This window comes from Nematostella vectensis, chromosome 5 (assembly GCF_932526225.1).
Source record: "Nematostella vectensis chromosome 5, jaNemVect1.1, whole genome shotgun sequence".
Lineage (NCBI taxonomy): Eukaryota > Metazoa > Cnidaria > Anthozoa > Actiniaria > Edwardsiidae > Nematostella > Nematostella vectensis.
Genome location: NC_064038.1, coordinates 15,183,575 through 15,208,772, shown reverse-complemented (window position 1 = coordinate 15,208,772; position 25,198 = coordinate 15,183,575). Strand labels below are relative to the sequence as shown.

The following is a 25,198-nucleotide window of genomic DNA, read 5'->3' as shown; positions in this document are numbered from 1 at the left end:
GAGGTTTAGGAATCCAGTAAAAGACACAAGGGTTTTTAGATCAGCGGACGTAGGAAGTGATCACTACTTGGTGTGTGCAACTGTAAAGATAAGATTAGGGAAAGATCCAAAACGGAAGGGTAACATCAGAGTGAAATATGATACATCTAAATTGACGGAGAAAGAGGTAAGGAACACATTTAACATCAAATTAAGGGATCGGTTCCAAGCATTGGAGCAAGAGGACGAAGAAGAGAGAGGGGAAGAAGTAGTAGATGCAAAGGAAGAAGTGGAAAGGGACTTTACTATAATGAAAAAGGCACTCTTGGAAGTTGCAGAGACAGTTTTAGGTAAGCCACGAAAGAAGAACAAACCATGGATTAGCGGAGAGTCTGATAGATGAAAGACAACAGATGAATGAGAAAATATTGAGTACACGATCGGAGAGAGTTAAGGGGCAATTGAGGAAAAAGTACAGAGAAAAAGACAGAGAAGTGAAGCGAAGTTTGAAGGCAGACAAAAAGAAATGGCTAAAGGAGATAGCATCTGAAGCTGAAAAGGCGGCGCGAAGCCAACATATGAAGACCTTATATGGATTGACGAAGAAACTATGTAACGAGAGACCTAGACACAGCACCGCAGTGTTGGATAAGGACAGTAACCTTCTCAGTAAAAAAGAGGAAATACAGAGGAGATGGACAGAACATTTTAGGGAAGTATTAAATAGAGAGCAACCAGATAACTCCATAGAACCGGAGGATGAAGTTGAATTTGAATTCGGAGAATTGATAGAGGAAATATCCGTCAATTAACCAACTTTCGGAGAAGTAAAAGATACAATCACAACACTAAAGAATGGAAAATCGCCGGGCATAGATAATATCACAGCTGAGTTGCTGAAGGCAGACCTAGAATTCTCGGCCGAGCGAGTGCATAAGCTACTTGTAAAAGTGTCGAGGCATGGAACCATCCCAAATGACTGGAAGAAAGGGCTTATAATAAAGCTACCAAAGAAAGGAAATTTTAAAGAATGTAAGAACTCACGAGCAATCACCTTATTGTCCATCGTAGGGAAGATACTTGGAAGAATTGTTATTGACAGGATACGAAACGGAGTTGACAAAAAGTTGAGAAAAGAGCAGGCTGGCTATAGAAGAGGGAGAGGAACTACGGAGCAAGTATTTATACTGAGAAACATCATAGAGCAAGTGAATGAGTGGCAGGCAACTTTGTATGTTAATTTCATAGACTTTGAGAAAGCCTTCGATTCAGTCCATCGTGAGAGTTTGTGGGTAATTATGGAAAAGTATGGAGTTCCAGAGAAGATTATACGCATTGTGAGGCTGTTTTATGAAGATTTCCAGTGTGCGGTCGAAGATCAGGGTGAAATAGGAGAATGGTTCAACATAAAGACGGGGGTAAAGCAAGGCTGCAATATGTCGGGCTTTATGTTTCTATTGGTCATGGACTGGATATTGCGAAGGTCAGTTGGAAAAGGAGAAAATGGAATACGATGGAAATTTACATCTAAACTGGACGATTTAGACTTTGCGGACGACCTAGCATTGCTTTCCTCGACAAAACACCATATTCAGGAGAAGACAGCAAAGCTGGACGGCGAGGCTAGGCGAGCGGGATTGAAAATAAACTTAGAAAAGACGAAGATGCTAAGGATAAATGCGAAACAGAATGGAAATATTGTGATCAATGGAAAAGAAATCGAAGATGTCAGCGAGTTTACGTACCTAGCAGCAAAAGTTTGCAGAGAGGGTGGTGGAATGAAAGATCTCAGAAATAGATCATCAAAAGCAAGGAGTGTGTACAAAAGGCTGAAACGTATATGGGACTCAAAGAAGATCATGAGACGGACAAAGATAAAGATTTACAAGTCGTTGGTACTTTCGGTTTTATTGTACGGTTGCGAGACGTGGAAGATGAACAACAAAGATGATAAATTGCTAGATGTATCCCAACAGAAGTGTTTGAGAAGGATATTGAAGATTAGTTGGGAAGACCATGTAACGAATGAAGAGGTACAGAGAAGAACTGGAGTGCATCAATTGAGCAGTGAAGTGAAGAGACGGCGATAGAAAATGATCGGACACGTGTTGAGACAAGGAAGAGAAAATGACTGCTGCGTAGCATTAACTTGGACCCCAGAAGGCAGAAGGAAACAGGGAAGACCCAAAACAACATGGCGAAGGACTGTAGAAAGGGAGAGAGGCGAGGCGGGGTGGAGGAACTGGGACGAGGTGCGGTCAAAAGCAGCAGACAGGGAAAAGTGGAAAAGCACGGTGAAGGCCCTATGTGCCACACGGCACCAGGAGGACAGCTAACAGCTAAAACAAAATGAACAGTTAAAACTACTCACTTTTTAGGTATTTATTAAAATAAAGCAATTATTTTGACAATTACTTAACCCTATTCACTTGGCCATAATAGATAACTTAATATTTAATAACTTATAACTTATAGTAAATAACTTATAACTTAAATAATCTCGCGCTCGGTTAACCCTATTCAGACCGGGATTTTTGGGGCTTGTTGCTATAGCAACACAATATGACGTCATTGTGACGTCATACCAGACTGCCGAATAAAACCGCAGTCATGCAGTCTAACTAGCTAGGCATTATTCTTATAACTTTAGATTAATTTAATTTCATTAATCAACTGATTTGATGAGGGCCAATAGTATTTTATCTCCTAATAATCGATGTTTGCCTCAATATAAATGTTTATTAAAATTATTAATATTTTACAGCTTACTAACATACTCGCTGTTATTAAAATAGAGTCATCAAAAGTTTTTATGTCGAAACGAATATATAATAGGATATCTTAGCAAATGGATTTTTTTTTGTATCACCAATACTAGTCTGATATATGACCCTAGTCAGATAAATGATCTTTGTAGCTAAGAAATCACCGAGCATGTTTGCTGAATGATGTTTTGCTTTTGAGAAGGTAAGTTAGGGAAAATTCATTTATTATCCCGAGAGAAGGGGGTTGAGGATTCCGATAAACGAAAGATAAAATTAGGTGCCCCCCCCCCCCCTTCAGGAGGAGCAAAATTTGTCATGCCCTATTTTCCCCTAAATTTTCAGTGACCCTCTCCCCTCCACCAGGAAACCGAAGAAAGAAAGAAACGCCAACGATTATGTCAAGGTAACGCACGCAAGAGATGGTCGGAAAGTGGAAGGAAAAAAATCCGCTGAAAACATTAATTATGAGAAAGTGAATTTCTCAAAGGTGCGACTAAATCCATGTTGATGTTATATATGACGCAAAAGAAGCAAAATAGCTTTTCCCTCTTCTCCTTGCCAGAAAAGCGAAGCATGAGAAAGAAAAGATATAGAGGAAGGCACCAAATCAGATATGTGTAAGCAAGGATGTTGATGACGAAAAATGAGCAGTTCTGGCATTAGAACGTTTTATTAATAATTTTGAATATGGAACATAAGCACTTTATAAATACCATATAGCGGAAACCATAAACAAAATGTATATAGGGTGTATAAAGGTTTGCATTGCATAGATAACACGGGGCTTAATACGTATCCTGGACTCCTGGATTATACATGCCAAATAACTGCCGAGACTCGTTGAACCAAGAAGCCTCGATTTATTTAGAAAAGTACTTTATTTGTTCACATAGATTTTTTTATGGTAGGGCTCATTATTTTCTAGTGAATTTTTGCTTAATTTGTACCACAAAAGAGCTTCGTGTGTCGAAATCCCCTTTTTAAACCAAAAAAATACTTAAAGGAAATAAGCAATCGTACTTCATCGGAATTAAACATATCTACCGTTTTAAAAATCTAATATTTTGAAGCTCTTACTTACATAATGTTTCAGTGATCTTCTCTGCTCTTTGTCGCCTCGGGCGATTACACACAGTTCAGTGCGAATGAGCAAATCGACGAGCATTTCATTACATAAATAAGAAAGAATGTTCCTAATAGAGGCAATTAATGTCACCTTGAGGTTTCAAGGCAGACACCGCATATCGCCGCCCTGATACAACCTACATCCAATCGGCAACTTCGGATTGTTTTTTTTTTTTTTTGGCAAAAAGCTGGACCTTTTGTTAATTTAATCAACTGTGAATATTTTTTTCATGCCAATGTATGTACCAGTTTTTGAACATCACTTATATCGACCGAAAAGGAATTAAGTGAGTTCCTCATATCGTGAGAAGCTCACCTAGGAATAGGATACGGTACATTTTTAACTTATTGGATTTGAGCATCTTTATATGAGGTTGGAAACGCAATTACTAACAAAATCAATAGGATCGCTATTCGGGTGGATTTTGTAATTCAAGTTACTCTTCCACAGTTGAAATCGTCTAGCTATACCGTCTACTACATCATTTCCTGTATCTAGGTGACTAGCTTGTCAGCTTTGGATTATAGATTTTGTTAACCATCCGCTAGGAAGCTTTTACGATCTTGATCAATCGTACCCGCCTTTAGAGCTGGTCAACAACGCAATACCAGACTGCCGAATAAAACCGCAGTCATGTAGTCTAACTAGCATTATTCTTATAACTTTAGATTTATTTAATTTCATTAATCAACTGATTTGATGAGGGCCAATAGTATTTTATCCCCTAATAATCGATGTTTGCCTCAATAAAAATGTTTATTAAAATTATAAATATTTTACAGCTTACTAACATACTCGCTGTTATTAAAATAGAGTCATCAAAACTTTTTATGTCGAAATGAATATATAATAGGATATCTTACCAAATGGATTTTTTTTTGTATCACCAATACTAGTCTGATATATGACCCTAGTCAGATAAAAGATCTTTGTAGCTGAGAAATCACCGAGCATGTTTGCTGAATGATGTTTTGCTTTTGAGAAGGTAAGTTAGGGAAAATTCATTTATTATCCCGAGGGAGAGGGGGTGAGGATTCCGATAAACGAAAGGGATAAAATTAGTTGCCCCCCCCCCCCCCCCCCCTGCAGGAGGAGCAAAATTTTCCATGCCCTATTTTCCCCAATATTTTCGGTGCCCCTCTCCCCTCCCCCAGGAAACCGAAGAAAGAAAGAAACGCAAACGATTATGTCAAGGTAACGCAAGCAAGAGATGGTCGGAAAGTGGAAGGAAAAAAGCTGGTCGGAAAGTGGGAGGAAAAAAATTCGCTGAAAACATTAATTATGAAAAAGTGAATTTCTCAAAGGTGCGACTTAATCCATGTTGATGTTATATATGACGCAAAAGAAGTAAAAATGATTTTCCTTCTTCTCCTTGCCAGAAAAGCGAAGCATGAGAAAGAAAAGACATAGAGGAAGGCACCAAATCAGATATGTTTAAGCAAGGATGTTGATGACGAAAAATTAGGAGTTCTGGCATTAGAACGTTTTGTTAATAGTGTTGAATATGGAACATAAGCACTTTATATCATATAGCGAAAACCATGAAAAAAAATGTTTATAGGGTGTATACAGGTTTGCATTGCATAGATAACACGGGGCTTAATACGTATCCTGGACTCCTGGATTATACATGCCAATTAACTGCCGACACTCGTTGAACCAAGAAGCCTCGATTTATTTAGAAAAGTAACTTATTTGTTCACATATATTTTTTTATGGTAGTGCTCATTATTTCCTAGTGAATTTTTGCTTAATTTGTACCACAAAAGAGTTTCGTGTGTCGAAATTCCCTTTAAAACCAAAAAAAAACTTAAAGGAAAAAAGCAATCGTACTTCATCGGAATTGAACATATCTATCGTTTTAAAAATCAAATATTTTGAAGCTCTTACTTACATAATGTTTCAGTGATCTTTTCTGCTCTTTGTCGCTTCGGGCTGTTGATTACACACAGTTCAGTGCGAATGAGCAAATCGACGAGCATTTCATTACATAAATAAGAAAGAATGTTCCTAATAAAGGCAATTACTGTCACCTTGAGGATTTAAGGCAGACACCGCATATCGCCGCCCTGATACAACTGACATCCAATCGGCTTCTTCGGATTGTTTTTGTTATTTTTGCAAAAAGCAGGACCTTTGGTTAATATAATCATCTGTGAATGTTTTTTTTTTCATTCCAAGGTGTCTACCAGTTTTTGAACATCCCTTATATCGACCGATAAGGAAATAAGCGAGTTCCTCATATCGTGAGGAGCTCACCTAGGAAAAGGATACAGCACATTTTCAACTTATTGGATTTGAGCATCTTTATATGAGGTTGGAAACGCAATTACTAACAAAATCAATAGGATCGCTATTCGGGTGGATTTTGTAATTGAAGTTACTCATCCACAGTTGAAATCGTCTAGCTATACCGTCTACTACATCCTTTCCTGTATCTAGGTGACTAGCTTGTCAGCTTTGGATTATAGATTATTTTAACCATCCGCTAGGACGCTTTTACGATCTTGATTAATCGTACCCGCCTTTAGAGCTGGTCAACAACGCAATACCAGACTGCCGAATAAAACCGCAGTCATGTAGTCCTCAACCTCAGGATGACTAGTTAAAGTCCCTCTGCGGACTTCGACTAATATCCCTCAATTATGGGGACATTTAATTACTAAATTATTATTATTTTAGAAACTTATTTCTTTTGCAGAATAATTGCAAAAGGGTCAGGAGTTATTGAATACCAGTGCCGACACATGCTAGAAATATTGCTTTAACACTTTGGAGATGGTCCATGAGGGTAATTTTCCTTGCGTTACTAAAAAAAGTGATTAAACTTTGTCATGGTCAAACTTACTGATAGAAAGGTTATACATTCCTCCAGAGGCCCCTTCTTTCTTCCACTTTTCTGTTTCAGACATTTGTTTAGAACAAGGAAGGCAGCTCTACTTCGAATTTCTGCAATGTAATTTTGAGAAAGGTATTATAAAATACAGAATATATTTAACTTGAACTTTAACCATGTTTTCAGCATAAACAATTGTACCATTTACCACCTTGATACCATTCTAGATATCTTGAGATACTTAAACGCAAAACAGCACTATTAAAAGAGTGTGCCCAGGGCAGCGACACCTTCAGTTATGGCTCAGCCGTCAAGCTGTCAAGGCGTATGGGATTTTTTTATCGAAATCGAATGTTTGGTTCCATATAAACTAGCAAAGGTAGAAATAAATGTTATAGCCGAATTTGTTGTTGCGCGACCGCCTAGAATTCAAATCCGTTTCTTGTTTGGGAATAGCGTGCAGTCAATCATACTGCTGCGACCAATCACTTCCTTTGCTGTGTGCAGTCCAATGGTTTATGACGCGACAGTGAAAACATGAAAGCCATTGATTGGTTTAGGCTGTTGATTGACTACTATTCCTAAATGAGACAAGGATTTTGGATTCGCTGAGGTCGCGCAACAACAAATTCGGCTATAAGTTGAGAAAGATGAGGAAGTTATTTTAGTTTTAAAGGACGCATTCAGAGTTTTATTATGAAATTTTGTGTCTATCGCTCTGCCTAACGTTTAGTCTGCCATGTTGGTTCTGATTTCAAACTTATTGAGGTGTGAAAATGGGGCGTCCCTATCCCTTTTATAGCGTGGTTTCGCATTTAACAACATGTTTTTTTAAAGATGTGTTTACTGTAGCACCTCCTGTTTTGTAACAGTCCATTCAAGATAAAACAAATTATTCAACCCACCTGTACTATCACAACCGGCTTGGGAAAGAGCTGCCTCCATTCCATCCATTACTTGCTTTACACCCTCATCCTTGCTTGCGCCACCATACTTGATAATTCTTGTCTGCCAGATAGCATATTTTTGTCGAAGTTTGTTTTCTTTAGGCTTTTTTATCCAGTAAGAGTCGACCTGTTTCAAAAATTATGTCCTGTTAATATTTAACATAGGCAAAAAGAAAGGGCACAACGTGGTATTTGTTGTGTAGTCAGGGGAGCTTTTTGGTTGCGAAGAAAAAACTTTGTTTTTGATTTCGTGATTGTATGGTGTTATTGTAGCTTGCACAAGAAATCAAGCTTGGAGAATGGGCATTTCTTGTAGGATGTGTAATGCAGTCCTCGAGAATTTAAGCCAACTATTAAGCCATTACAAGAGAATACCGAGACTTTCATGTTTTATGTGGCATAAATGGATGTGGAAGGACTTTCAAGACATTTTATGGCTATAGAAGTCACATGGACAGACTACACAATATATTTCTACAAAATGCCCGAAATATAACAGAGATAGAAGATTTTGTACAGCAGAATGATGACTCAGATGATAATCATCCAGTAGAGGCTGCACTGTCAGATGAAGCTTATGAAGCGAATAACCAGCTAAGATGCACTAATGCTGCCTACCTTTTGAGATTAAAGGAGGCGCATAACCTGTCACAAGTAGCTTTGGATAACATTGTGCAAAACACTACAACGATTGTCACTGATGCAGTAAAATGCACTTGTGCCAATATTGTTAATCAGATGAAGAATTTGGAACAACGTGATAATGAGGGGTTGCAAAATATTGCATGGCAAACATTGTACAAGGAAAATGTTCAATTAGCAAAGCCATTTGAAGAGTTGTCAACAGAGGCATCTCAAAGGCAAGCCTTCAAGGAGCTGTTTGGACTTGTGGTGAGAATTAGATCAGTAGTTATTATTTATGTTAATGATAATTACATAGACATGACAGTTATTGTTACCTGAAGTCTGAATTTTAGATTATGCACCATTGTCTCACAACCCCCTGTCTAAAACCCAAGAACAGGCATAAATCAAACTCCCTTTGTAACACCCCTAAGTTTCTATTTTTAATCTTAACCAAGCCCGCCTCTCGCCAACAAACTCCCACAACAAAACAGGTAATGGATGATGTTGTGTTATAATAGGTGATTTTTCATTATCTAATAAGCTAGTATTGTGGACCAATTGAAAACAATCTCTTTCTCAGGAACCTGTAAAAAGTGTTCTTGGCCAATATCATGGATATCGGCAAAATAATGGCAAAAGGAGGAGGGTCCAGTTAAGTGACGAAGTTGTTGAAGTTCCTTTTCTGGAAAGTTTGGAGCAGTGGCTAAACAATCCATCCATTTTAAACCAGGTAAATACAATATCAGGTATAAATGATTATGATTAAGTAATATTCAAGTCTAACTCACAGCAATAAATAATTTATTCCTTTTAAATGATATTTACAGGTTGAAAATACACACCAGAGACAGGATGGAATGATTGCTGACTTCTGTGATGGACAGGTCTTCAAAGAGCATCCACTATTTTCCAGGGATCCACATGCACTGCAAATTATCTTATATTATGATGAGGTGGAAGTAGTAAAGACCTCGAAACATAAAGTTGGTAAGAAAGTGATATAGCAAGTGCAATGAGCAGAGACCTTACACTGTCACTGAGGATGTCTGTATTAGATTAAAAAAACATTTGGGTTAGGGCTGTTACACCAAAGGAGTAATAGCAATAATTTGTACTGAAAGTGTGTATGTAGGTATAGAAATATCCTTTTTGCCCTTTTACAGGTGTCTTCTATTATACCCTTGGGAATATTGATCCAAAATTCTGTTCGCAACTTAAGGCAATCCAGCTTCTGGCAGTTGCAAAAAGGCCTGTTATCCAGAAGTATGGATGTAATGAGATTCTAAGAACCTTCATGATGCAGATAGATGAACTATAACAGGTAACTCAGCTACATCAGCACACATTTAGAGGCTCAGAGGCTACCCTATTTAATTATTATTATTTTTGATTTTTTTTTAGGGGGGAGGGGGTCTTTTAGTTTTAAGTGAATAAGTAAGATAGCACCTGTTTTATTTATTTGTGAGTTTTATTTTATTTGTTTATGCACCCCTTTCTTCCATCTCCCTTGGTTACAAAGATTACCTTTCCTTTGATTTAGGATGGTGGCTGTCAACTAATCATTAACGGGAGAAAGAGGTCTTTTTCTGGAACCCTGATATTTGTTTCTGGAGACAACTTAGCCTCTCAAGAAATTGGGGGGTTCAAGATTGGGAGTGCTGCATCATTTAAATGCAATTGATGTTGCTTCTAAGGTAATGTAAATGGTTGCCATGAATTAAAGAAAAACTCGTGGTTTAAAATGTGTGAAGCATTTATTAAGCCTTACAGCCTGTGCATGAAATATTGGTATTTAGAGCTTAATTGAAATGTCTAATTACAAATAAATTTGCATTTACATTGTATGGCTGGCTAAGCCTTTGGATAATATTACAACCTTGTTGTAACTTGTTAGATGAAACTGTACTATTTTTTGTGCACTTATAAAGCCAGAGGGAGCCTACTATTTTGTTTCCACTGTCCATAGCTCAAAGAAGATGATTTCCAGTTACGCACCAGAGAGATGTACAATCAGAATTGTATAGAGATAGAAAATGCCGAGGAGGATATTACCCAGCAATATGGGATAAATCAGAGGTCAATACTCAACTTGTCCAGGTACTTCCATGTTGTAGGTGGTCTTCCTGGTGATACCATGCATGATGTTCTCGAGGGGCTTTTGCAGTACGAGGTCAAGGAGTTCCTCAAGTATGCCATGTATGAGAAGCGTTTCTTGACATTAGACAACTTGAACACTTCAATCAGAGATTTTGACTATGGCTATTCTGATGCTGCAAATAAGCCGAGTTTGATCTCAAGCAAAATATTGAACTCTGGAACAAATTCTCTAAAACAAAGAGGTAAGTGCATTTTGTATATGAATTTAGAGTGTGTGGGGCTCTATGGACATCACATTTCAACCAATCAAAATCGCTTTGTCCATGATTTGGTTCTTCTATTGAGTGTTGCTAGACTCCATGTATAGGTTGGTTGATTTTTTTGTATTCCAATAGTCTTTCTTTAGAACAAATGTCTTGCAACATCTTTGGATTCAGGTTCTTTATTGGCTATTCATACTTTGCGGAGAATCCAATCATACTGTATATATATTTCTGATTTCTTTGTTACTATAAGCTTCCCAGATGTGGTGTCTTGGCCGTTTTCTACCATTGATGATAGGTTCTCACATCCCTGGAGATGATGAAAAGTGGCAACTTTTCATAATACTGCTGGAAATTGTCAGCATCATTTTTGCGGAAGTAATCACAAAAGATAAAGCAGCACATTTGAGGGACTTGATAACAGACCATCACACCAGATTTGCCACCCTGTATCCTGAATGCTCTATCATCCCAAAGATGCACTACATACTGCATTATCCCCTGACAATAGTTAGGTAAGTGTCAATATGGATTAAGAACATTACTCAGATTAGCATGATGACCAGATGATGTACTGTATGTTTTGTTTGAGTTTATGTGGAGAAAGGAGCTCCTTTTCACAATGTCTTGGTTATAAGCATAATATATAGATTTAGGCACTGCCTAAAAGCGGAGCCAGCTTTGTGTTGACTGAACAAGGTATTTTTGAGGGGATATAGGATCCTGCTCTTTACTGAGATTTATTTATTGTACCAACCAAATGGATCCAGGCCTTATTCAATAATTTAAATTATGCAGTACATCAAAGTTAACAAACACAATTCCTGGTGTGAATATGGCTGTCAAAGTTGTCAAGAGTCTAATGGTAAATTCTTATGTCCCATCATAGAAGCAATAAAATTATGAATATTTTTTTTAATCAAAACAATACTCTGACAAGCTTTGCCCTTGTGCAGAAAATGTCATGGATGTAACAGCATTCCAAAGATTCAAAATAATATATTTAGAGTGTTTAGATGCCATTCTGTGTTTTTTATGTATTGATTTAGAGGCGATTCTCTCCTTTATTGGACCGAATATCCTAAAAAAAAACATCCAAGGCATCACTGACAGTGCTAAAATGCTAACTTCTAATTTCAAACCAAACCCTTTCATTGATCTATGTTTGGGGTAGAGAGGAAGCGAAGAATATCAATTGACTAAAAAAATAGTCGATGGGAGAGGAGATATAAAGTAAATTGACTCAACTTGAAAGGTTTGGTGAAAAAAAATATAACAGTAATTTGATTGAGCATTTCTTGACATTTCCCCTTTCCCATTATCTTAACCCTTTTACCACCACAGGCCTCTAAAGAGGCCATGTCTATGCTATCCAAGCTATGTGAACAGTATTCTATTATTGAAAAAGTTTGAGTATCTTGCCCTAAAAAACCCTTCCCCTTAATAAAAGTTCCATTAATGTACATTTGTAAAGCTACATTCTGACAAGCTTTGTCCTTGCGAAGAACAATGGATGAAACAGGATTTCAAAGATGGAATATAGTGTCATACACAATTTTAGATACTGAAGTTTTAATGTACCATTTTAAGTGGTGATTTTCCATCCCCATGGGAATTAATATCTACAAGTATACATCCAGTAATGCATTATATTTTGGTGTTTTGAGAAACCCTGGATCCAACTATTCCAATGAAATAAATCTAAACCTCTAAAATAAATGTAATGGGAAAGAGACTTAGAAAGAAAATTCTAAAAAGAAGATATAAGTGAGAGTACTAAATGAAAATTACTAATTTAAAAATAAAATCTGTTCATTAATTTATTTTTGGTGTAGAGGGGAAATAGCAAAGAGCATCAATTGCATAAAAATAGTCAACAGGGAGAAGAAAAAGGAAAAAAATATGACTCTTCTTTAAATGTTTGAAAAGAAAATATAATAACAATAATGTGATAATTATATTCAGTACTTCTCTAAAATATCCCCTTTCCCATTATCCTTAGGTTGATAGAAAACTGTTTTCATTACAGATTTATTATTTAAAAAGCAAAAGTTTGTTTTTAGTTTTATATTATATAAGTATCTTGTTCTAAAAAAACCTATGAGTGTGTACTGCTGAATCACATAGTAATGAACTAGTCAATTGCGCCTCCTCCCGCAGAAGTCAGGGGTTAATGTGGGGTTTTAGACCACTTTTTAACTTATTAAAGACGAATTCCAGTTTTTGTTGCATTTTATTTTATTCAACACAATCAAGAATATAGATAAAACGAAGAATGTCAAAACAAAACCTGTTATGCTCAAATAATTTGATTACTGAGTTAAGTACTCGCATTCTCAAAGCATACAAAAAGGACAACAAAAAGCCTAATAACTGTCATATCCTCAATAGACAATACAAATCGTCGTCCGAAACTCACCTTGCATTGTTTTTTTTTTTTTTTTTTTTTTTTTGGTCGCTTTCTTGTGGTTCGCCATTTCGGGGCCGAGTGGGGCCTGGGAGTCGCGCGGCTGACTGGCTGGCTGGCGAGTGACACCACAGGGTACCCGCGCGATGACCACAAAAACCAAGTCGCATACCTATACCATATTTCTATGCCTATGGGGCTACGCGCGCGGCTCCGCTACTAATTCAAAGTAACTAATTAAGGATTTTGCTTAAGGAAGGGGCCAATGATACGGACATGGACCATGCGTTTTGAGGCAAAACATGAGAGGCTGAAGAGGCTTGATGGGAGTCTTGGCAATTTCACCAACATCCCATGGACACTATCACTTAGGCACCAGCTTAGGCAGTGCTATGAACTGTCAGGAAGCAGACATGGTCATCCACCCATTGAAAAATCACTGGAAGTCGGACCAGGTAATAGTTATTTTATTGTTTCTAAGTAACATAGTTAACAGAATGTGAGCATGTGATTATGTGCTGACATACTCCCTTGCTTGAGAGACTCAAAAGGAAGCAGGAACAATTTTTGGTGTGTTGCTTGAGAAGCTAAACACACTTGGGGGTGATGACTTAGTTCATGAGTAAGCATATACTGTAGTATTTAATTTTCACTTTAAATGAGCTGACTACTTGTTTGTAAAATGTACTTTAGAACAGCTGTATAATTTAATTCTATGTTATTTTTGAAGTTCAAATCTCAATTAACCTTACTTGGCGTTCATGTTGAATTATGCTATTTGTTTTATATTTTTGGTGCTTATAATTTATTTCACAAGAAGAATTGACATCTTTACAGACAGTTCACTTGTAATTTCCGTTCTTTAGGAAAAGCAGGATTTAGCCTTGGATTGTATCAGTTCTAAAAGGTGTTCTATTTTATTTTTGAAAGGGCCAACTGGTGTATTGTGAATGGCACCAAGTACAAGAAGTGTGTAGCTGTTCACATTGGTGGTGATGGACTTCTGCCAAAATTTGCAACAATTTAAGAGATAGTTACTGTACCTGCCAAGGAAAACACTATTTGTTTTGTTGTAAAACAACTTGAAACATTAAGTTATGATAACCACACCCACTCCTACAGGGTTAGGGTTTTGAACAGGGGAGATGTTGAAGTAAAAAGGCAAACTGATCTAGTTACTTTTCGGCCTCTACACATTGTTACAATGGGCAATTAACAGTTTATTTGCCCAAAAACGGATGTTGATGTCTACAACGAGTAAATGTAGTGATGTAAAAATACAAATCAATACTGTAAATAAAATTGCTTTCTCAGGATTTAAATGGATATATTAGTTTTAAATGGATATTTAGTTAAAGTGTTAATGATGCACCTTTCTTGGGGCTGAAATGGGGTCATACGAAAGGCTGAAATAAGATACGAAGGGCTGAATTGGAAGGTAGGGCAAAAACGGATTTTTTATGGGGGCTAAAATAGGCTCCTACAAGGGGCTAAAATGAACTCCTACAAAGGGCTGAATAAGAAGATAGGGCCGAAACAGAATTTAGGTGGGCTGATATAGAAAATACTGAGGCTGAATCGGCACCCTTCTAAGCTGATTTAGCTTTTATGGGCCAAATCGAAACGTAATGGGCTGAAATGACTTTTGAAAAATTGGGGCCGAATTGTCTTTTGGGGTCGAATGGGACTATTGAATTTTACAGTGTAGAGCTGGTCAACAACGCAATACCAAACTGCCGAATAAAACCACAGTCATGTAGTCTAGCTAGCTTGGCATTATTCTTATAACTTTAAATTTATTTAATTTCATTAATTAACTGATTTGATGAGGGCCAATAGTATTTTATCCCCTAATAATCGATGTTTGCTCAATAAAAATGTTTATTAAAATTATTAATATTTTACAGCTTACTAACATACTCGCTGTTATTTAAATAGAGTCATCAAAACTTTTTATGTCGAAACGAATATATAATAGGATATCTTAGCAAATGGATTTTTTTGTATCACCAATACTAGTCTGATATATGACCCTAGTCAGATAAAGGATCTTTGTAGCTAAGAAATCATCGAGCATGTTTGCTGAATGATGTTTTGCTTTTGAGAAGGTAAGTTAGGGAAAGTTCATTTATTATCCCGAGGGAAGGGGGGTGAAGATTCCGATAAACGAAAGGGATAAAATTAGTTGCCCCCTCCCCCCCCCCTTGCAGGAGGAGCAAAATTTTCCATGCACCCTTTATTTTAGGTGACCCCTCGCCTCCCCAAGGAAACCGAAGAAAGGAAGGAACGCAAACGACTATATCAAGGTAACACAAGCAAGAGATGTTGGCAAGCTGGTCGAAAAGTGTAAGGAAAAAAAATTCATTAATTATGAAAAAGTTAATTTTTCAAAGGTGCGACTAAATCCATGTTGATGTTATATATGACGCAAAAGAAGCAAAAAGGCTTTTCCTTCTTCTCCTTGTCAGAAAAGCGAAGCATGAGAAAGAAAACACTTAGAGGAAAGCACCAAATCAGATATGTGTAAGCAAGGGTGTTGATGACGAAAAATTAGCAGTTCTGGCGTTAGAACGTTTTGTTGATAATTTTGAATATGGAACATAAGCACTTTATAAATATCATATAGCGGAAACCATGAAAAAAAAATGTATATAGGGTGGATAAAGATTTGCATTGCATAGATAACACGGGGCTTTTACGTTTTAAAATACGTATCCTGGATTTCTGGATTATACATGACAAATAACTGCGGAGGCTTGTTGAACCCAGAAGTCTGATTTGACACTTGGACAAATAACACAGAAAAGAGAACACCCAAAGAAATCAGTGACTTTTGACGCCCCCCTTTAGATCTAGGAAATTTCTCTAGCCCCCCCCCCCCCCCCCCTCCCAGTATCGCCCCCTCCCCCGGGATAATAAATGATGAATAGCATGAGTTCGTGCTTAACGAAGCTCTGCAAAATCAGTTGATTTTATTTTGCCCTGAACCGGTTAAGTTCTAGCTGTCTTGGAAAGTTTGACTCGCGGGAATATGCCGAGTCAGCACTACAAGTCCCACAGGCAGCCCACTTAACTCAGCGAATTGTTTATTATAGCATGTGCTTTAACTTCGCTTATGAATATCAATTAGGTCACGAAGTTTTCAATAAAACTCCTTCCAAATACATATGTCTTATACTTTATTGTGTCCATTCATGTTTGGAACACTTGAAAGAATTTGACGCAGGGGTGTAAAAAAGTGTTCCAAAAATGAATGGACACAATAAAGTATAAGACATATGTATTTGGGAGGAGTTTATATATGTATATCATACGTATATGTATATCATACGTTTTATGATTGTCCATCCCTTGAAGCCACAGCTTTCAGATCACTGTCAAGTCTCATATGGAATTGAAATTCCGCGCGCGAAAAAGACACTGGGTGGACAGCCGGGAGAAAGGATAGTTTTACCATAGTGAAGCTGGCAGGCAACTCGGTGAAGTTAGCAGGAAACTCAAATGTGATGATTTGTGTAATATCTCGGCAGGTATTTTGCCGATTGTCACGAAATTTTGACACGATTGTACAAAACGTACAACAAACATATTCATGCATGTATGATATCAAATATTATTATCCGGCTGTGATTGTACGCGCGCTCTGATTGGCTAAAACCCGGGCGAGATTTCCCGTGCAGACCTAGAGGTCCGTATGAATCCGTACGGACCGGCAAATTTTTCTGTTTTGGAAAACAAAAAATCACGCGATTTCATTTGAAAAAAGCAACCCAACAAACAAATAATAAAGTTCCCGAAGCTAGAAGGCAGTCCCCAAAGCTAGAAAAGTGAATTTAGACTAATAAAGCAAATTTTATAACCCTGAAGATGAAAACATGGTGCAACAACAATTGCAATGGCAACAAGAAAAGCCTTTGGGAAAAGAAAATCAACTCGCCTCAAACCAAGAGGAAATTGACAAATTTCTTCTTAACCAGAAAGCTAGAAGTACTGTGCGAAAGACCAAGTCAGACAAGAGCATTTTAAGAAAATATATGAGCAAGGTCGGCAAAGAAAACATAAAGATTGAAAACTTACGTCCCGTCGAGTTGAACCACCTCCTGTCAAAGTTTTTTATGGAGGTAATGAAGGCGAATGGCGAGAACTACGAGCCAGATACCATCAGCAGTTACCAGCGAAGCATCCAGAGGTTTTTAGATGAAGCCAAATATCCCTGGAACATCTTGAAAGACAAAGAATTTGTCGAGTCTCGTGATGTTTTGGCCGCTCGCCGCAAAGCTCTTGTGAAGGATAGTAAAGGCAACAAGCCAAACGCAACAAAAGCGCTGACCGACGACGACGAAGACGCCCTCTTTGAAAGTGGAGAATTTGGAGACCACAACCCTGAAACACTGCAAAGAACTGTTTGGTGGTTAGTTTCCCTTCACTTCGGCTTTAGAGAAAGAGACGAGTGCAGGAAATTATGCTGGGGAGACATAGAGCTTCAAACCAAAACAGGAACCACCGGCCTGTTTGGTGGTTAGTTTCCCTTCACTTCGGCTTTAGAGAAAAAGACGAGTGCAGGAAGATATGCTGGGGAGACTTAGAGCTTCAAACCAAAACAGGAACCACCGGCTTAGGTAGCGCGGTACACAAACCAGAACCGGCAAAGAACAAGGCCATCGAATATCATTCCAGCCAAAAGCCCTCGCTACCGGAACCAGGAGATGCCCAGTAGCCATCTATAAGAAGTTTAGGGCTCACCGTCCTCCATCAATGACCAGTCCGGATGCTCCATTTTTAGCAGTCAATCACAGGCGCTCGCCAGGCGACAAAATCTGGTACAAACAAACTCCTCTAGGCAAAAACGAGATTGGAAAGTTCCTATCACTTGCAGCGAAGAAAGCGTCAATTCAGCTGTGTAGGTGTAGGAATAATTCTGTGAGGAAAACAAGAATTTCAAGGCTTCTGGATGCTGGAGTCCCGGAAAACTTTGTTGCACAGTTGAGCGGGCAAAATCAACCGAGAGCTTGAAATCGTACAAAACGGCGGGCGAGAAGCATCAACAAGAAATGTCACTCACTTTTAGTAGATCAGCCGTAGAACGACCAAGCGCCACTACCACTGTCATTCCGACAAGTCAAAGTCAGTTGCCTGTTCCTGGCTTTCTTCAACAAAACGCAGCTTCAACCTCCACGGCCAATGCCGAAGTATCAACGATTTTTTCAGAAATTCGCGATGTCTATGGATGCTCTTTCAACATCTTCAACGCTCCAGTATATAACCAGAACAATCCAATGAAACGTCGCAGAATGATCAGTGAGAGCGATGACGAGGACTAAAACATTTCCTAAAGAATGTTGTCTTTTTTAGTCAAACACGTGCGAAAAAGCACGATTCGTAAGTTTTCCGAACTCTTGAGAGACTTTTGAGCTATGAAGTTTCTTGCTTACTTTGTGAACAATTTTTGCTTGCTTTGTGAAATCCAAACATTGTAAGGGTATTTGAAAGAAGTATATGCTCATTCTAGGGGCAAAGAATTTGAGAATGTTCTTTCAATAAAACCGAGCAGTTGTCTATCCATCGTTTGTAATGTCTAGTTCAATCTCAGCGGGGAATTCCTCGGCCCTAAACTAGATGCGTGCGCTGTTTCAGAGCAATTCCGCCGTAAACCGGAAAGTACTTTTTAAACGCACACTTTCTCTCCTTTTCATGCAAAAAGCCGGATAATAAAACCTTATAAAAACACGGTCTGAGACCTCTAGCTACGGCCGCGCTGGCTCCGCTATAATACTATTAATCACGTGACTGTGTGACGTTGAACGTTCCAGCAGGCAAATCGTTACATCACAATTGTGGCAATATCTACTTCCCATTTTCACCGATAATCATCAAACTTTAACATCAGTGTACAAATGTAATAACGAAGACAACGCCGTTATTCACATGACGTCATCAATCACGTGACCGTGGGAAAAATGTCGACATCTAGAGCTCTGAGTGAAATAACGATACGAAACTTTCGAAATAGCACAAATAGCACATGGGATTTTACAATTATTAACTTTTAAAATATGACGTCATCAATCACGTGACCGTGGGAAATAAGTCGATATCTAGAGTTCTGAGTGAAATAACAACAGTACAAAACTTTCGAAATACGACAAATTATGTATGTCGTTATTAAAGCTTCACTTTTCTGGAAATTGTTCGTGATTTACTTTAATAAAAACATATAGCAGGCAAATTGACAGTACAGCAGGAAACTCGGTATGCACTGGGAAAATCGTATTCGTCGTTATTAAAGCTTCACTTTTTTGGCATTTGTAAGTGATTTACTCGAATAAAAACATATACTGGAAATATTGTATTCGTCGTTGTTAAATGTTCACTTTTGGCACTTGCACGTGATTTACACATCTTAAGCTGCACCGTAATTCCTACCGTTTCTCTGCCGTATCTACGCGTATTTATTCGCTCGATATGGGCCATCGTTTAAGCTCATCGCTTATCACATCGCTTATCAGTCACTAATCAAGAGCGCGTATCCTAACAAACTCTCTCTCTACACGACACAATATAAAACCCAATACTCAAGAAGCCAACTGTCCAATACTTATATAACCACTATCTATCTTCTATCCGCCATCATTGTTTTGTCCCCTATCTGCACGATTTCAGATATCATTCCCCACCGGCTTGTTATTGACTTGATTTTTCACAAACTCACACTCACAGGAAATTATCACCCGCACTCCAAGGTCAAATACACTGTTCTGCCCTAACATCTCACTCCAGGCCCGTTTTCTACATTTCATTTAAGTTGTATAGTACTTGGCGGTTTCAGCGCAGCGCAAAAACCAGCCAAGCCTATACTACTCACCAGCGTATGGTATCATGTTCTGGTATGATTATATGATAAACGATTCTGGTGAAGCCACGTGATAAAAGATTTTGGTGAAACTATATGGTATCACATTTTGGTGAAACTATATGATACAAGATTTTGGTGTCAGCTATTGAATAAATTACTGGAACTATATGCTTTCTTCATTTCGTGGAGTCCGTGCGGTGTGTGCGAGTCTCATTTTATGGTCACGGCTGTTGCGTGGCATTCTTGGAATTTTGATTCTTAGGAGCTAGTCAGGGGATTCCCCGCGGGCAACATGTCTATTGTATTTAGGGACTTTCCCGCTGGCGAAGTGGAACGTTCTAGAATTGCTTAGAGACATATAGACTTAGACGCAATAATATTTTAATTCCTAGGAGTGAATCAGGGGTTTCACCGCGGGCGAGTATAAATATATCTTAGAGTTGTCTACCGTATGTATTTGTGGAACTTGTATGTAGACCAACGCAGATGTGCCATAACGTAACGGCATAGATGTGCCGTGACGTCATATAGAAATATAATCTATTGCATTAGAATATAGAATGGATTGTAATACAGGGATCCATGTGGCATTAGAGGAAGAGGGATATTACGATTGTCCATTTTGTGATCTAAGGATAGCGGAGTACGTGACTAAGGGAGAGTCGGCGAGGTTCGAGGCATGTTGTGGTAGGCAGGATATGGTGAATGACAATGGAGCTAATGTGTGTAGAAATTGTGGTGTTCACCATGGATACGATTATGCCGTCGAGTAAGTTGATTTTTACTAGAATGTGTACAGGATACGTAGGAATTCGGTGTAGCATCGGAAGTACCATTAAGAGAATGAGTTGTTTGATTTTGACTTAGAAGGGAATAAGCATGACCTACTCAGGAGATTCGAGCAAGTTGAGCTTCTATGAATAAATTATTCACTAGAAAACGATATATTCAGATAAAGTTCATTCTCTACAAATTGTTTCGATTGAAAGATGAGAAGCAGAATATGAGGCAATGCATAAAATATATCAGTCCTAGGACACTGAAATATTATGAGGAGTTGTGGAAACAGGTTTGTGGTCATCTGGAATGGAAGTACATTAATGGTAGTGAGTTTGTAACTAAACGTGTGAAGGCGAAGTGATCACCATCTTTCTCTAGATATATGTATATGCTTCCTATATGGGGTCTTATCATAATAAAACCTTATGCTAAAGTTTTGTTTAGTTTGACTCTCATTTCTACCATAATCTGTTTTCGGATATTGTCCTCGCTTCTTTTTTCTCTCAACTGAGGTGAGCGTTTATATACCTTTTCCAGTATCGACTCTCTCATTTCGTTATATATTTTTCAGCCTCTTTGATAATGAGATTGAATTCGTCTGAGTATATATGGTGGTTTTTCGGCATGATCACACCCCAAGCGGCACCTACTTGGTTACTAGACGCTAGAATGCTCTGCCCGATAAATGCTTCAGGGCCACCCCCCACGCTCCGCTTCCAAGCGAAGTAGAACCTCCGGTCGATAGGCATACCACTGATCTCCCTGCAGTATAGGACTAAATTCGCAGTTAGTTTAACTATGTTTTGGCTATTCTTCAACCCTAGACTGATGTTAAAACCAATTACCTCCCTCCAACACCCATTGCCAAATACTCTCAGGGATTTGTGTATGTGTTTTGCTTTGTATGAAGCTATACGGGCACTGTTGCCTATATCGTCAGCGACTGACTTACTCACTTGGTAGTTCGCTGCTGTTTTGCCTTCGATGCCGAAGGCATTCACTTTGATTTTTTGGGGGCTTGGTGAGTTATGTGAGACGGTGAAAGTGATAGTACCTATGAAGTTATGTGTGACGATTACAGCCTCAGTGAATTGGTAGCCTGGCTTCCCATCTATGGGGCCTCTCTTAATGCTATCCCCACGGAAGCCCCACCCAGGCGTTTGGATGTTGATGGTACCCATCGTAAGCATCACATTTGGGTCTATGCAGTAGCGCTCGATTCCAATGGTGTAGCCTCTAGATGTTGTCAGTCCGGTAGTGTTATCGATGGGTAGAGAGATGGCTATTATCTTATGTGCCCCAATTGGGATGTCGTCTACTAGGTAGAGGCCCTGGTGTTTAGGGTGCAACCCTTTTGATATATAAGCTCCTCTGATTATTTGATGTTGAGCTCCACAGGCTTTGGTTGTTTAGAAACCATAATACGTTGTGTGTGATATATGACCTTTGTACAAGTCTAAGGACGTTGATTTGTTCGGGAGTAAAGTCTCCATATGTGAATGGCTCACCCCTCAGGCCTTGTGGTCCTTGCGGGCCGACTTTACCATCCCCAGGGTCGCCTTTTAGACCTTTTTTAAACGTCATTTGATCGACTCTGGGCACCTTCCATAATCCCTCACTTGGGAGCCGTACGATCTCAATGCCAGCGTCTATCAAGCGGAACTCACCAAAATACCCCACGAAGTTGGTGTTTTTCTGGAAGGGGATGGTGTCAACCCTAGCTGGTCTTGACTTTACCCCATTCTCTTTGCGCCACACCCATAAGCACTCAGTTGCTGGGTTCCATTGTAAGTTATGGGTTCCAACGTCGAGGCATGGGTCGTAGTCGTGTGATCCGAGGAGTTGACTAGTGAGGGTCGTAGTCGTGTGATCGGAGGAGTTGACTAGTGAGAGGTACATCGGAGCCGCCAAACTTTAGCCCCTGGATACCGACAAGTTTATTGTCACTAGCCATGTTGTTCATGGTAATTTCAAGGGAGGAGTTTGATAACACTTTGAGGTCGAACCGATAGCTTGGGTCTTGCGTTCTCTCGATGTTGGAGTAGAAGGAGAGTATTTGTCCCACGGTTTTTACCGCGGCCGAGGCGTGTGACTGTGCTTGTCTTCCTATTGGCGATGTACTCAAACTCAAATTTCACCATGTCGCAAGCGGTCATATCGAAGGCCGTGTCAACGTGATCGCCAATATTCCGAAGGGAGAATGCGGCTTCCCCTGTGATGATTGGCGTCGCTGTGGCTGACACTCCTTGGTTTCCCTTTAGTCCTTGGTCTCCCTTGTCTCCTTTGTCCCCCTTTAGTCCCTGTATGCCTTGGTCTCCTTTGTCTCCCTTAAGGCCTCTGGCGCCTTGTGCCCTCTGAAGAACTAATATGCGATAGGAGCTTATTTTGGTGAGGTGTAGGTTGAGGTCTTTATTTTTGATAATGTTGGTGGTTTCTTGTTATACTATCGTGGTCTAGGCATATCACAGTCATTCCTATAGAGTCAGAGAAGTGGACACTGTATATGACTCCAAACTTTGGGTGCGTTATGGCTTGCTCTGCCGTCTTTACCGTCATTACCGTCCCTACCGGGTAGTCCGGGTGTGAGTGTGAGGCTCCCCCTCTTATTGTACCAAACATTGAATAGCTTTATATAATACATATATACAAAACACATGGAGATAGTTAACTTCTACAATGTTGAGAGGGTGGACAAGGAGCCGAAACACCATTTCCTTCTACCAGACTGCCACTACATGCTCATAGGAGCGACCGGTCAGGGAAATACTAATCTATTAACAAAAATGCTATTGAGGTGGTTGAATTACGATTCTTGCAAAATATATTCGCTAAACCCACAACAGGACAAATATCAACTGATCCAAGAGTTTTACGACATTCTCAAAAATGAGGTGTAAGAGGAGGACGAGATATGTGATGTTGAATTATGTGATCCGGAAGATATTACGCCTGTTGAGGGATTGGATGATGATAAGAACGAGTCGTTTTCGGCGACATCAAGATCGATAACAAGAATATGAACAATGTTAAGGAGTACTTCTCATTGTCTAGAAACAAAAAGTGTAATTGTATCTATCTATGCCAAAGCTACTATGACGTTCCAAAATACATACGTAGGAATACTAAATGTTTGATCTTATCTGGTGGGCTAGACAATAAAGATGTTAAGAATATTGCTTTAAGCGCCTTGGATCTGTAGAAGAAAGGCGCTATATAAATCCATATTATTATTATTATTATTATTATTATTATTATTATTATTATTATTATTATTATTATTATTATTATTATTGTTATTGTTATTGTTATTGTTATTGTTATTGTTATTGTTATTGTTATTGTTATTGTTATTGTTATTGTTATTGTTATTGTTATTGTTATTGTTATTGTTATTGTTATTGTTATTGTTATTGTTATTGTTATTGTTATTGTTATTGTTATTGTTATTGTTATTGTTATTGTTATTGTTATTGTTATTGTTATTGTTATTGTTATTGTTATTGTTATTGTTATTGTTATTATTATTATTATTATTATTATTATTATTATTATTATTATTATTATCAGTATTATTTTTATTATTATTATAGAGCCAAGCATGGTGGACGCGTGAGCTCTAGCTCCCAAGCAAAAATGTCAAGAGGGACCAAAAAGGTCAAATGGACAGACCAAATGAACAAGGACCTCCTAGAATGTAAGCGGAATGCTTTGGATTTGGTTGCGTCGTATAATGCTCCAAGAAAAAGGATGGAAGGAGAAAAGGATACATTGAGGTAATGGCCGAGTTATGGGAAGCAAAAGGCTACGCACATCTTGCTATCAAAAAACAGAACTTAAGGGATCAAGCGGCGAGGCTTGAGAAATTCGACGGTCATACTTCTGCAAGAAATATCGATGAAAACAGCTCTAACATTGATACTGACGAACTCCTTAGTTTTGGTAGCTCTCAAACACCAACAAGTGCCGAATATAACCAAAACAACGAGAACGAAAGAAGCCAAAACGCTAATTTACCACCGGCTGGATCTGCATACGCCTACTCCACCACAAGGCTCCAGGGAACCAATTGAAGAAGAGAGTGATGAGATGAATGAGACCATTTCTATTGAGGTGCCAGGCTCTTTGCAAGATTATATACCCGTGAACTCGCCGGAAACTATTGTCTGGGGTCAATCGTCAGGAGCACCAATATCAATAAACTCCTCAGTACTTGTTAATGCGTATAACGAGATCACTACATGGCGAAAAAACACTTTCTTAGATCCCTACGGGAAAATTGGCAGAGACTTTATTGATCAACTAACAAAACATCTAAACGACTGGAACAATAGGTCGGAATGCCAACACATAGCACTGAAAACTTTCTTTGTTCTCCTGGCGATAGGTCTCCAAAAACCTAGTAAAACATTGAAGTCTAAGGATCACCAAGAATGCCTTGGAAAAAGGCTAGCCCTTTGGAAAAACGGGAACATTGAGGAGCTTATTCGAGAGGGCAGGACTATACAAAGGCGTCTTGTG

General features: G+C 38.7%; 2 protein-coding genes across 3 annotated transcripts; both read left to right on the top strand.

The window, feature by feature from the left end:
- The first annotated feature begins 1,277 nt into the window (after positions 1-1,277).
- Positions 1,278-2,069, top strand: LOC125562944. The gene has a single exon (XM_048727300.1). The coding sequence runs from the start codon at positions 1,278-1,280 to the stop codon at positions 2,067-2,069; it is 792 nt and encodes a 263-aa protein (XP_048583257.1).
- Positions 2,070-10,456: 8,387 nt separating this feature from the next.
- On the top strand, positions 10,457-14,323 carry LOC5507829. Of its 2 annotated transcripts, XM_048728137.1 has the most exons (4): positions 10,457-10,619; positions 10,894-11,155; positions 13,303-13,502; positions 13,978-14,323. In XM_048728137.1, exons 1-4 carry the CDS (start codon positions 10,475-10,477, stop codon positions 13,995-13,997), a joined length of 627 nt encoding a protein of 208 aa, XP_048584094.1. In that variant the 5' UTR covers positions 10,457-10,474; the 3' UTR covers positions 13,998-14,323. The 2 variants fall into 2 exon arrangements, with proteins under 2 accessions (XP_048584094.1, XP_048584093.1); XM_048728136.1 differs by lacking the exon at positions 13,978-14,323 and having other exon boundaries at positions 13,303-13,579.
- Positions 14,324-25,198: the final 10,875 nt, after the last annotated feature.